The following is a 14,747-nucleotide window of genomic DNA, read 5'->3' on the forward strand; positions in this document are numbered from 1 at the left end:
AACTATTTAAAACTGGAGGAGTATTTGGCTGACTGTATGAAAATGTTGAAAAAACTCATATTTGCACATCAAAATATTTTCACAGTGTAAAAATAAAATTGAAAAAATCAGAAATGCTATTCTGATTAATGCATTTTATTTTCTTTAATAAAATATTGTCGTGAGTTAGATGTAATAATTTATTTATTGCTGATGAATGATTAAAGATAAAAATTGAAATGCTGCACATAACGTGTTGTTTATAATTAAAAATTCTATAAATAAAAAAAAAGCAAAACAGTAATACGTTAAACCAATACAGTAAAACAAATATAACAGCTTTAAAAAGAAAAGGGGGGAAATATGTGGAATTGCAGCTTAATTGTGTTTCTGTTTGCCATGACAGACCCTTCAAAGGTAATTCTGTTAAACATTCTGACACGGTGTCCTCCCTCAAACGTGAGAAAGCTGTTGGCAAAGGAAGTAAAAGCCTTAGGTATGTGAACACACTCGCGAAAGTGTTGAAAGTGCACTTCAAAGTCAATTGCTTGGGAGAAGCTGGGGCTGATTTATTTGACTTAAGATATACTTTTTTGTGTGTTTCATTGTGGATGAAAATTTCATACACCGATTTAGAGGTGGTGAAATATAAATGATTTCTTTAAAGTTTCATCATAAATCAGTCTGTCGGTGTATGTGAGCAGACACTGATTGCTCCTTGATGTCTCCCGAGCCTGATCTCTGTCTCCCGAAGTCTGGAGGTGGCTCCAGCAGCGCCTGTTGTCCCGCTGGGGAACAACATATTTCTGCAGCTGGATGGCTCTCTTGCAGTGTGCAGCAACACCAACAGGCTTGTTGTGGCAGCCATGGGGACATATTAAACGTATGTGCGCATTAGAAAAAAAAAAACAGCGAACATGGCATCGAGTCGCTTGCAAAGACACACGCTGTATTCAGGAAAGCGCGTTTTTAATCGCGGCTGTAATATCTGTATTTAAAAAAAAATGAAGCTGCAGACACAAAGCAGAGCGGCGAGATGTAGACTTTAATTATAAGAATGAGAACAGACTTAATGTTCTTTGAAAAAGGAAGTGATTAAATGTGGAATCCCGAACATTTGATATTAGTAACACGTTTAAGGAGATTAGTGATCTTTTCAAACACATTCATCATCACCTTACACCTGTCACAAGAAGTGTGACAGGTGTAAGGCCGAGTGTCTCTGTCTCTCTCTGTCTAAACACAGATTATATATATATATGTATATATATATATATATATATATATATATATATATATATATATATATATATATATATATATATATGACGATTGAATATTTCCACTCTCCTTTAGCTTAGGCTACTTAGAAAACAATTAGCTTTTTCTATAGACCGAGCCATATTAAATAAATTAGGCACCCCTTGTTAATTACAACGTGATTAAACGTTTTAATTACGTTACCGATAATGTGGCGTAATTAGCAAAGAGATAAGATAATAGGCTGCTATGACAAGTGTGTGGATTTACAATTTAACGTGCAGCCTTTACGCATAGATTTCAACGTAGAGGAATAACAAAAAAAAAAACATTAGGTACAATTCGTGATTCTTTAGGTATTTTCTTTTTTTCAAGATTACAAAATATGGCTATATATTTAGTATAATTTCATATGATTTTTACTTTGGATGCTAAGATAGTAATCGAGTCACTTGCCATTCCTGTTTCAAAACTCTGTAAAACCTTTAGTTATCGTAGTAATCAGTTTTTTTCCCCTTTACTGTAGCGGAAAAACTTGTGTAAAGGGGAGCTGTCCCTGTCCGTCGTGATAATTTACTTCTATTGCTCCCTCCGCGTTCAATATTTCCATGTAATTTTTTATTTCAAGATTTTAAATCCAAGATTTTAAAAATATAGAAATATTTTCTGTTACAACAAACCGGGATTCCGACTTTTATTGGACACGGTGTTGGTAACGAGGTGTTGGTGGTGTTGGTGATGAAGTAGATTCATTTGAAATAAATGTCTTGTTGCAGACTGCCCATGCGCAGAGTCCCCAGCGGCGGCGGCTGTGGTGGTGGTGGTGGTGTGGCTAATGAAGAATAATAAATCATGAAAGGGTTTTTTTTTTCAGGTGCGCTCAAAGGGGTGTGTGTGTGTGTGTGTGCGAGTGTGTGAGTGAGTGAGACACTGAGAGCGCTGTAGAGAGAGAAGGGAGAGGGTGTGTATGCGCGTGTGTGTGTAAGACAGAGAGAGCGAGAGAGAGAGAGAGAGAGAGGCGGAGAGAGACTCAGTCTGCCCTTCGCCTCAGAGCAGAGGCAGTTCGGGTCCCCGCAGCATTCAACGTAGTCGAAGAGGTACAATACAGAGACTGTCATCGCCATTACTTCTCACTTACGGTCATATCAAGACGGAAACTTTTGAGGGGAAAAAATAAACAGGTCAACGAGAACGGCAACAGTTTTCAAACTTGAAGTATTTTTGGAAATCCTAAGAGACGGAGAGAAACTTTTTTTCTTGCTGGCGTCGTTGATGAGGAGCTCTGCCAAAAATAATCCAAGGCACACAACAACAACAACAACAAAGAAAACATACTTGTGTAGTACAAGGTGGGGGGCAAGCTGAAGGAGAAAAGGCACAAAGTGTTTTTGAACCATTGCGCCACAAGTCCACAACGGGAAGAGGTATCATCGGCGCTCGGCTGCATGGTTTGTTGGCGTCTGTGATATCTCATTCGCCACAAAAAGACGTGACGCCTCTCCGTTTCCTCCGCGCGCAATAATAAATAGATGTGATTCAGTGTTGGACGACCGTCTTCAGCCGACACTTTATTCGACAGTGACTTGAGATTCCTGCGAAGCAATTGGGCTTCAACTCCCGACCAGAGGAGGCGGAGTCTTAACTTATTAAAAGGAACTTGCCGAGGCTTGGACGCCCGCAAATATGATGATGATGTCTCTGAACAGCAAGCAGCCTTTTGCCATGGCCCACGCCAGCTTGCCCGAACCCAAGTACTCGTTGCATTCCTCCTCGTCCTCCACTCTGACTTCCAATGCACCTTCGTCCTCCTGCTCATCCTCCCGACACAGCAGCACCATCATCAGCAGCAGCGGCAGCAGCAGCAGCAGCTCGGAGGCGATGCGCAGAGCCTGTCTCCCAACCCCACCGGTATGTATTCTGCATAATCACTGCTTAAAGGCACATTTTGACAGCCCACTTTTTTTTTTCGTTGCTTGATGTTTTTTTCATGTCTGCACAGCAAATCACCCAACACCTCCATATTTTTTTCCTCCTCTCTGCTCAACTTATGTATTCAGTCGGCTTTGCCTTTCGTATTAATTTTTATGACCTGGGATGTTGCATGTGTCTTGTTTTGTGTGCTCCCTCCTTTTTTTTAGGATTTCTTTTTTCACATTCTGGAAATGTTTTAAACCGAGGAGTGGAGGGAGAATTCCCTGCTGACAGTTATGTGTGCATTCTATTTGCAATTGCAGAGCAATATATTCGGAGGCTTGGATGAGAGTTTATTGGCCCGGGCTGAAGCTCTAGCGGCGGTGGATATAGTCTCGCAGACCAAGAGCCACCACCACCCACCACATCACAGTCCCTTCAAGCCGGACGCAACCTACCACACCATGAACACGCTCCCCTGCACGTCGTCTTCCTCCTCTTCCTCCTCGGTGCCTATCTCTCATCCATCCGCCCTGGCTGGCCACCATCACCACCACCACCACCATCACCACCAGCCTCACCAGGCACTGGAGGGGGACCTGCTGGATCACATCACCCCTGGACTGGCACTAGGAGCCATGGCAGGACCGGATGGCTCGGTGGTTTCCACGCCTGCGCACCCTGCCCACATGGCGGGCATGAACCACATGCACCAGGCAGCTATCAACATGGCTCATGCCCACGGGCTACCGCCGCACATGGGCATGAACGACGTGGACGCCGATCCAAGGGACTTGGAAGCCTTCGCGGAGAGGTTTAAGCAGAGACGGATCAAACTCGGGGTTACCCAGGCGGATGTAGGGGCAGCTTTAGCCAGTCTGAAGATTCCTGGGGTGGGCTCCCTCAGCCAAAGCACCATCTGCCGATTCGAGTCCCTCACGCTCTCACATAACAACATGATCGCTTTGAAGCCCATCCTGCAAGCGTGGCTAGAAGAAGCCGAGAAATCACACAGGGAGAAACTTAATAAACCCGAGTTGTTCAACGGCGCGGAGAAAAAGAGGAAGCGCACGTCGATAGCCGCACCGGAGAAGAGATCGCTGGAGGCCTATTTTGCCATTCAGCCGCGTCCCTCCTCGGAGAAAATCGCAGCAATCGCAGAAAAGCTGGACCTGAAAAAGAACGTGGTGCGGGTCTGGTTTTGCAACCAGCGACAGAAACAGAAACGAATGAAGTACTCTGCATGCGTCTGAAAAAAAAAAAAAACCCACCACCCTCAAAAAGACTTGGAACTGTTTAGAGATGATTTGTATCATATTTCCTATCTCACACGTTTTTTTCAATCATCGATGACTTTGTGCTTTGAACTTCGAAAAAGAAAATCCTGAAATCGAACAATGACTGACAAAAAAGAAAAAGAGAGAAAAAACTCGAGAGAGAGAGAGAGAGAGAAAGAAAAAACAGATCCAGTCACGTCTTTTACTCGCTGAGAGGAAGATGTGGAGTCAAGTAAAGCGTCGTTTGACAGAGCAAGTAAGACCACTGTTTCCACACTTACTATGCTTCACCTTTTTAATGCCAACGCAGTATGACTTACAGGACTCTAGGCTTTAATTTGTATTTATAATTCATTTCAAATGGTGACTATAGTTTGGTTTAGAACTCCCACCTTCCCCACCCTCAAAGTGAAAATAGCGGGGCCATTTAACTCAAAGCACTTGGTTGGTGAATATTGGTGTTTATATTTTTGGCTTATAGGATAAGCTATATCCCCCCCACCCCCCTCCAAGTTCATGACAGTGCAGTCTGACATTTATTCAGGGTCCACGAGGGGGATTAAGAGGACCACACACCACTTGTTCTTTTAAGCTAATATTAGATTACTGCCAAATATCCTTGTGTAAATGAATAACTTCCTTGTCTCTCTCTCACACACACATACACACACACACACACACACACACACACACTTCATTTTGTGTCTAAATGTGTTATTAATTCCACTTATTTTTGTTACCACATGTGCTCAAAGTCGGGGATCTATTTTTCAAGATACCCTGGGTTTGGATTAAGTTAAGGTTAATATTATTCTAATTATTATTATTATTATTATTATTATTATTATTATTATTATTATTATTAGGCCTCAGTATGTGGGATTATCAAAACAGGGTGGCTTCTACAGATTTTTTCGCTATTTAAAAGAAAATTTGATTTGTCGCCGGCTACAATAAGTTTACAATCCAGCGTGGGCCGGTGTCTTATGAAGTATTTATTGAGTGAGGTCATGTTTACTTCATTATATATTTATTGGGATTTCCCCCCACCCCCCAACACTACCACCCCCTTCTCCTCCTCCTCCTCGTTTTGCTTGAGAAAATCAAATTCTGACAGCAAGTTAAGCGTGTTGTTCTGGTTTAAAGGGAAACGACTGTAAAACGTACAGTCACAAAATTGTTTTTGCGACTTTTAACGTCTGAGATGGTACAATCGAGATATATATGAGATAGTATTCTGTTTTTATATTATTTTATGTATGTTTCCCCTTCTGCTATTTATTTGTATAAATATACGCGCATCGTTATGGAGTCGTTGCTTGTTAAATCACCTTGTTTAAGTAATGTTTTGTTTTTGTTTTTGTTTTTTTGTTTTTCTTGAAGAGAAAAAGAAACAGCTTCATGGAAGTATACGTGTACAATGTAAATATTTCATTGGAACCAGTCGATGCACATAAATATATCCGTACAGGTTTTTGCTGTATTGCTGTTTAGCTGAGGTAACTTATTTCTGTAATGTATGTTGCTTTTGGTTCCCTGGTTAAATAATTCTATTAATTTATTACATCCATGTAATTTTAATTAATTTATTTATTGAACTGCAATATGTGTTTCATTAAAGAACAAACTTTAACATTTAATCGGACGTTTTTCCATGACTACACTGTGCAAAGTGGCTCTCCCAGACATATTAATATTCTTTTATTTATTCATCTATTTATTTATTGATGAGGAGGAGGGAAACGGTTTAGCTGTGGGCTACGCAGCTCTTTTTTTCTTCTTCTTTTTAGAGATGGCTGGTGGATAGAGCAGACGTTATTGGAGTATTTTTTACTTCAAACACCTCTCTCTTTAAAAAGAAAAAAAAGACATGACTTATTGGTACCAAAATGTGTCCAGGTTGTTTTATTTATAACACAACATGTGGACTGTCACAGTCCTTATGAGCAAGGCATAACCACCAACCCCACTCCCTATACCCAATCTGTTCTCTGGCTTATCCGGGCAATATAAGAGCATGAGATGAATACCGAAAATTAAAATGTGAAATTGCTTTACTTCTTCTTCTGCTTCTTCTTCGTCTTGCCTTTCTGGTTTCGCCACCCTCCTCCAGGCCTAGACATAAAGCAGGCCCTACAGGAACCACTTCCCCTCTATTCCATCAACGTTAAAGACACACGTGGCGTCTCCACTGACGTGCTGCCAGCTTATGTAGCTCACTGTTGCCTTACCTGAGAGCAAATGCTAATATTCTATTAGAGCCTAATCAGGGGGTCTGTGGAGAGCTAGATGGGTCCCTGGAGCGCAGACTTGCCAGATGTTAGCCCGCCAGAAAAACAGCTCGCCTGCCAACGTGCCCGACTCTATTTAAATACACACTCCAACATGCTTCGCTCGTGCATGCGGGCACACAGGCTTTGAAGCACAACCTTTGGTTCGTAGTTATCGTTAGGTATGAGGAAGAAGAGGAGGAGGGTGATGTGATGTCCACATATTTTGTTGTTGTTGTTTTGTGGGGGGTCTTCAGGGCTTACTGGTCTGCTGGTTTGCTGAGCGCTGAGCAAGCGTTTCAGCACCATGGACAGATCCCTGACAGGCCGGAGGAGCCAAATATTAGCATTTCTGAGACCTGTCATCCACCTTTACGCCAATTATTTACATCACGTGGAATGCATTTTCATGGGATTGTTTTTGGATCACTTCAAACTGATTATAACAGTAAAACACAACAAAACAAAAAACCCAGGATTAAACGAGATGACTTTTTAAATACTTTAAATCTGCTTTAGAAAAATTACATCAGGTGATTCTCAACATATTTTTATAGATTTAAAAATATTATTTTACACATGCAGTATTTCCAAAGAGTGTCAAACAATATTTCGTGTAAATAAAATAAAAGATCCACTAATATCTTAATGAATTTATATGTGAGGAGTGTACCGTTCCTCGGTATTTACACACCTCATTAAAATTAGTCCTATCTGTAAAGCAGCGCCTTCATTAAAAAAAAGAAAACTCATCCATAAACCAAATATGCTGAAGCGCCACCCTCGTGACATATTAAGGGTATCAAAACGACCCTATTAATGAGACAGCGGTGATGGTTCATCAATTAAAAGATGCTCCTGGTGAGTGCTTCTAATTTCCCCTAAACGAGCCATTCACTTAATACGTTAATAAGAGCGAATTATTAAATTACACATCGAATTATGAAAACCAGATAATTATGAAGAGCGAGTTAAGCAGTCATTAGCCATCCCTGTTAATTACCGCTGGTCAGGGAGGGCTGCCGAGTGAGTGTCTCATCGGGAATTGAAATTAACTTTATGCAGTGAGCCTCGCTGCTGCAGCTCTGCACAGGAAGACAGGGAGACAGACTGACAGACAGACGGGCAGGCAGCGGGCAGCTTCTTAACCAGACGGCTATTGCCTGTTTGGTTTAAACATATTGGGCGAAAATCGATCTGGATTCTTTGATAGCGAATCAATGTGACCCCAGCGCCGAAAAAAATACGCACATACACATAAAGAAAAGGCCCAAGCACAAAGAAGAAAATCGAAGGTCTGTTTTTTTTTCTTTTCTTCTTGGACATAAAGGCGATATATATATATATATATATATATATATATATATATATATATATATATATATATATATATATATATATATATATATATATATATATATAAACATTTGAGCCACAACAATTTACCTTAAAGTCACAGACACGTCTGCTCAGACCACGCTGCACGGGCTCCATACATTGAAGCACACGCGTAAGAAAGACACCGTGGGAGCCTTCTACAAAACGAAAAGGGCAGCGCTGTTTCCTTTTGTTATAATTACGCCCTCTGTTTTATTTTTCTCTTTCCCCAGAACAGTTCCCCCCTCTTTCACAGGGATACTGATGAAATTTTAATGAAGCCAGGGACTGTCGGAGCTCCGCCCGGGGACCTGAGAGTAGAATATTTTAACTGTACATTTACGCCAAGTGTCTGCCTTCAAAGACGCGACTGCTCTCGAATTAGACGAACTGTGAGCCATAAAGTGAACGCGCCGCGCACCACGCAATCCCGTATTTATCATCTGTTGGCTGCTCCACGCCTCCAAAATACTGTACAAAAGCCCCGTCAGATGGCCGCTTGAATGCGAAGCGGCACACGCTATTTGATAGTGTCACCAATCAGTTGTTGTTGATGCAATATTAATCAGCCATCAATAGTCATTAGTTTGTTAAGTGTTCCCCAGAATCTAATCGATGGAGTAGCACTGGATGGCTGGAGGAGGTTGGTGGGATACTTTCTGATCTGGGATGGCATGCAAAGGAGGGAAATCCACACTCTGTGTGCCAGTGAAACATAGTCCTTCTCTCTCTCTCTCTCTCTCTCTCTCTCTCTCTCTCTCTCGCTGTCTCTCTCGCTCTCTAATACACTAGCTAACGCACGTGCACGTACAACCCAAATCCACGTGCACACTCCGAAATCATCACGTCTTTAAACGCTGTGTTGTTCGTCAGATGGTAAGGCTAGATTGTTAGGCAAGCATCCACTTTACTGAAATTGGAAACTTCAAGCTGATGAACAGGTTATTTCTTAGTAAATAATCATGAAATAAGATTTTTATTTTCCAGTGTGGTGATAAAAAGTGAAGCCAAAACGTTTGCCTTTTAACACTTTCAGAAAAGGCCCGCGCTGCATAGCCTTTATTTTGAAATCTAACCAGAAACGAAGACGCGCTATCCGCACATGCGTAGACAAGAATACGCTCTTCATTAAAAATGTATGACGCTGCTGCATTTAAACTCGTACCTTTATTTGAAGTCATTCATATTTTTTGATGAACGAAATAAAAGGAAAGATGATGATTTCTAAACCCGGAGCAATAACAAGAGTGGCAAATTAAAACCGTAGCATAGCAAGAAATTATAAATTACAATTTCTGTGAGGGGAAAAATAGTTTTGTTTTTTTTAATAAAATAAAAAATAGAAAGAAAATCCCCGTTAATTTAATAGCATAGGAAACATTCATAGCCTTCAACTAAAATAGCTCAGGGGCATGATTAGAGGGTGGGTGTTGAGAAGCCACAGTCACCCCTGACATTTGGCTAACACCAAAACAATGATTTGGGATGCTAAACCAAGTTCCTACCTTTCCACCCCCGAGAGCGTTTTCACATCTCCCCTACATTTGTAAATGAAAACAATAAACTTTCTTTAATTCTTTTAAGGAAAAAAAAAAAAGATTTCTTTCTTTGCCTTCATTGTTCGTCAGGCTGGTGCAGTTTTGTGAATTTTATTTTTTCTTCATGAAACTAAATGAATATTTGAATGCTTTCGCTTGAGGGGGAATAATGTCTACCCCCCCACTTAGACTCTTTCAATACAGTTATCTCCAACATGGTGAGCATGTTTTAGACTTTATGAAGGACAGATTATATGTGTTAAATAAATTTAGCATTTGGATGTGAGCAGGGTTTGTCAATATAGATAATAATAAATAATTAATTATATCCTCAATAGGATCCAGAGCCTGCTGTGGTACAAATTAATCTCTTGTTATAATAAAGTTCACCATTACGTCATAAAAAAAAAAAAAAATCCACATGCATTTTGCAATACAGCTTCGTACCGCTAGGGGCGTGCAGGTGCAAAATCTGGAATAGTAATTAACTTTAACGTCAGTGGAGGCTATAAAAAGCTATTTGGTGTGAAAATATATTTGAACATTTTAAACACATCATTTTAGTGAAATCGACTTGACTATGTGTAAAAATATATACCAAAGAATTATATTTTTGGTATATATTAAACATTAAACAATATTTAAAAAATCCTCATTAGTTATTTTTGAAGCAATATTCAATTAAGGCTTTGTAATCCCGATATCATCTTCACTGCTCCTTGAACATATTGATTTTCAGATTTTTGTAAAGTGTAGTTCACGTACCGCTCCGTGAATTTATATCACAAAGGTACACAATGCTGTGGAAATGTGGTAAAACCTGAACAGAAAAATCCAGTTCATAAGGGTGTGTGACAGGAGTGTGGAGTCATGTGATGATATGAAGTATATTTTAGAAATGATACAATGGTTCTTCTCTGAAGGGCTAAACTGAAAAATTAAAAAGAACAAAAATCAAGCTCTCATCATGGTATATAAAAATTACTCATCCACATATTAATGTCAGCATTAAAATCATTGTGTCAACATTGTTCTTATTACATTTTCAATGCATATCGAAAAGATAGTAAAATAATGAAATTAATTGTACCAGGTCCAGTTTACATAAATTGTGTACAACCCCTGCTCATGCAGTAACCATACAAAACCCTATACTAAGACCCTTGACCTCAGACTGCTACATTTCAATCTGCGGATTCGCCATATTGTGCATGAATATAAGAGCTATTAACCAAATGGGTTCATCATTTAATTTCAGGCACATCAAGTCATCATACTGTTATGTATTATGACCTAACATATAAATTGATGCCATAAAGTGCCTTCAGCTATCAAATATTTAACAACACTGGATGTGTATACATGTTTATGGACCGGCAGGCCTCCTCCTAGCGTTCCCTTTTGCTTGGTCTTCCTTCCTTGCGACCACTGAGTTTTACACTTCCTTGCTCTCAGAGGCTGTTTTGGTGTTCTGAATGAGTAAGTTGTAGACCACTTAGAGACTGGACCTTAATGAGAAGGTGGTAGAGCTGTCTAGTGGATGTGTGTTCATTGGGCTTTGACAGCCGTGCTCTGTTGCAGATCTATTAATCATACCCACAAGGAGTGTTAGTCTCTCTCTCCCTTTCTCCCTCTCTCTCTCTCTCTCCCTCACTCATTCACTCACTCACTCTCAGTTTTCAGTTTATACAGAACAGAATCATTTACATAAAGTCCTTAAGGCAAATAACTGTTGGGGGCTCTAATTTATATCTGATCGAAAATTAGCCGTCATTATGCGCACCATTAGCTGCGTCTTTAATGTGCTTCTAAGCACCATTTGTCAAGCAGCTTGTTAATATCCTTCAAGTCTTTAAAGTTGAGAGCTCATTAAAGACTGCTGTGCCTGCACTCGATGCTATTTCATAAAATTTGGTGGGAAGGGACGGAACATTTAAAAGTTTTTGTTTTTTAAATTCCTATTGTCCAAAAATAAAGATTAGACAGTGTGCCGCGTGTGTACTCTGCATGGTACTCTTCCTGGGTGGAAGCAAAAATACAAACCGCACCATGTTCCACAGCATGATATGTTTCAAATGATCATCCCTTCATTTAAATTTTGGCAAATCTATAAATGCACAAGTCAAATGAATGATCTTTTTTCAGTCTGATGGCATCACCATAAAAAAAATCTATAAACCTTTTTATTTTCAGGAAAAAAAATGTTTCCTTTTCACCATGCATGATTTCGAAATTAAAATTGCTTTGATATTCACAAATCAGAAAAGCAAATAGATCCTTCCAATATACATCCTGGAATGAGAATACTGTCTGTGGTTATCTTGCCCAAAGCCCATAAAATAAGAGCCTCACAGGCCCAATCTTTGCCTATGGGTAATGGGAGTTATGCTGCTTTATTATTGGTTAAAACTCCAGTGTCCTTAGTCCTTTTTTTCTCCAGTATAACAGATTCCTCCAGGCTAAAGCAATAAAGAGAGTAATTAGAATGCTAAAGACAGATGTAAATAAAAGGAATGAGACAGTGGTGAGGGATGAGGCGTCTAGGTCACACACTCTCATCAAAAACCCAGTTGGTAGCAAATGACACAACGTTCAGTGCCAGAGGCCTCAGGCTACGACTGCAAACCAGAGGACATAATGGACTAAATTATGGCCTCAATGGCTATGCATCTCAAAGCACCAATAAGAATACACACACACACATGCACACAAACCCCAAACATGGAAATACTGTATGTTTGGACTGAATCTGTAGGCATTACATAACACACTCACATTGGCCAGCGTACCATAATCAAAGCAATATGCCATTATTAAGCCGTATGATTATTACACCCCCATGGAAACAGTGCTGACTGCCTTTTTCCACTGACAATCCCAGAGGTTATGGACCTCAGTGGTTTCAAGTCTTATGTCCAACAATACAAAAACACTGTTTCCTTTTGTTGTTTGATTAAAAACACATATATTAAGAAAAGGTTATTTTTTTTAAATGGAGGAAGAACCAAGACTAAACAAGAGACAGTTGAGATTAGATGCAGAGGGAGGGGTTGGGAATAATAAAAATGTTTAAAAATGCATTAACTACTGGAATGCATTTATAGCCCAGTCTACCAGCAAAATGTTATAAACTGGGCTCATTTCTGTAGAACAGCACCAACTATGTCGGTCCACACAGTGTAACACTTTCAAGGCAGTAAAACCTTTAGATGTTTACATTTTAGGCAACACGATGGGGAAGAGATCACTCTAGCAACCTAGCAAAATGAAAAATTGAAGCCTGAATAAATTTTTTCTTAATTCCAAACTGCAGTATTTTCCTTCGTCTAGGTCCTTAGCATTGCCCTTAGATCAATGAGCCAGGAAAAACAAAAGTTAAAAGCATCTGCAAACAAAATTAAATTAAAAAAAATGAAAGTAAATGTAAAAGTAATGTAACAAAAGTGATGATACCACACAGAACTGAAAATAAAGAAAATACAGGGGACATCAACCTATAATTTCCTAGGTAAAAGTCTCTCATGGTGTTCCTGTCATTCCTAAAAAAAAGAAGAAGATAATTTTACACCAAAAACAAGCGCTTCATGTCTCACAGCCCTCACAATCATTGTGGTTAGCGTGAACTCTATTGAAAGATTTCCAATGAAGAAACAGAGGGTGTAGTGGACAAAAATTGCACACACTCTTTCCCTCAGTTGATGAAACCTTTTAAGTTTTCTATTCTTCTCACACATAGTGCTTTATGTCTGTTCCCCGCTTTTATGTTCTTTAGTTTGTAGGAGCCACAAATCACTACACTACAGTCTGCACACTGTGCAAAGATGAGTACTACTCATACGTGCGGTTCAGCATGGGGATATATATTATTTGTGCTGTGTTGTTAATCATTTTTAAATTGTTTTTAAATCAGTCTTATTTTACGATTTACAGGAAAATTTTTTTTACAATTACCAAAATTTGTGAAAGAAATTTGTGACAGGCTTTCGATCAAGCCGCACATACATTTTAGTCATGCGTTATTAGAAATAGACGGCACAGTCTCCCCTCAGAGAATTACATATTTCTTTAACACTACTGAAATTAACACAAAGTACATAATGCCAAAAATGACAACATAAATCAGAAAAGCTTCTTTTTGACCATGAAGCTCACATTTTTCCAACGGTATGTCGATTAGGGTAATGGAAATGAGAGGTATATAGCATTTTTATTGCTTAAAACTTACATCATCTTGCCATGCAAATACTCCATTCTCTATGAAACTAATGTCTGTGCAAAGAAAGTTGATGCCACCCAATATATTAGATTACACTGTGCCGTTGAAATGTGTGCTTCTGAGGTGCCTTTGCAAAAGGTTGATTACTTTGGATATATTTCACATGCCGCTCTGGGCTATTATGGCTTGAGATACAGACTATAGTCAGAACCCTGATGGAGCATTTCTGAATAGACAACGTCCCTGGTAAAACCATATAAAGTGATTCAATGCGAACATAAAGAAATGTTAACGATCGTCAAAGACCTTTGTGTTGGATGGCTTTCCTTCCAGTTGCTCTCGCTTTCTCACTCTCTGTTGTCCTTTTTATTTCTTTCACACTTTCTGGGAGCATCAAAAGTGTAAGCAGGTGCAGACTCCATGTTTTTCAGAGGAGCACTTTGAAAAAATAATAAATCTTGTACTGTCTGACCAAAACAGCCGCCCAAAACAAGCACATTTCTGGGGGGAAAAAATATACAAGTTACCATGCTAGTTTTCCTTATAAGTGTGTTTTACTGACAGGGATATTTGCTTTGGAGATGCCTGCACACATCTGTGGCATTGCTGTATCATGTGGTAGACAGACATAGTTTCTGACCTCTATATAGCAATGTGCAAGGACCTCAACAGCTGTAAACAACACTGCAATCAGTGTCCCATCTGCTCCCATGTCCCACTTGTGTTGATGCCTTTTTGCCATTTCTTTCACCCTCTGCCAAGTGGCTGCCTCAGGACATCTAACCCAGAGAAAAGAGCTCATTTACCCAAGGAGGAACGAAGCAAACTAGATTTCTGAGTGTGTTTACTGACAGGGAAACTTGGTTGCGACGGCGTTCAAAATAGTGAAGATGGGTTATAATGTGCAAAAAACTAAAAC

General features: G+C 39.6%; 1 protein-coding gene across 1 annotated transcript; it reads left to right on the top strand.

The window, feature by feature from the left end:
* Nucleotides 1–1,651: 1,651 nt before the first annotated feature.
* pou4f2 (POU class 4 homeobox 2) lies at nucleotides 1,652–7,134 on the top strand. The gene is made up of 2 exons (XM_085163879.1): nucleotides 1,652–3,147; nucleotides 3,474–7,134. The coding sequence occupies exons 1-2, from the start codon at nucleotides 2,923–2,925 to the stop codon at nucleotides 4,401–4,403; spliced, it is 1,155 nt and encodes a 384-aa protein (XP_085020005.1). The 5' UTR covers nucleotides 1,652–2,922; the 3' UTR covers nucleotides 4,404–7,134.
* The last annotated feature ends 7,613 nt before the right edge of the window (nucleotides 7,135–14,747 follow it).

This window comes from Neolamprologus multifasciatus, chromosome 6 (genome assembly GCF_963576455.1).
Source record: "Neolamprologus multifasciatus chromosome 6, fNeoMul1.2, whole genome shotgun sequence".
Taxonomy (NCBI): domain Eukaryota; kingdom Metazoa; phylum Chordata; class Actinopteri; order Cichliformes; family Cichlidae; genus Neolamprologus; species Neolamprologus multifasciatus.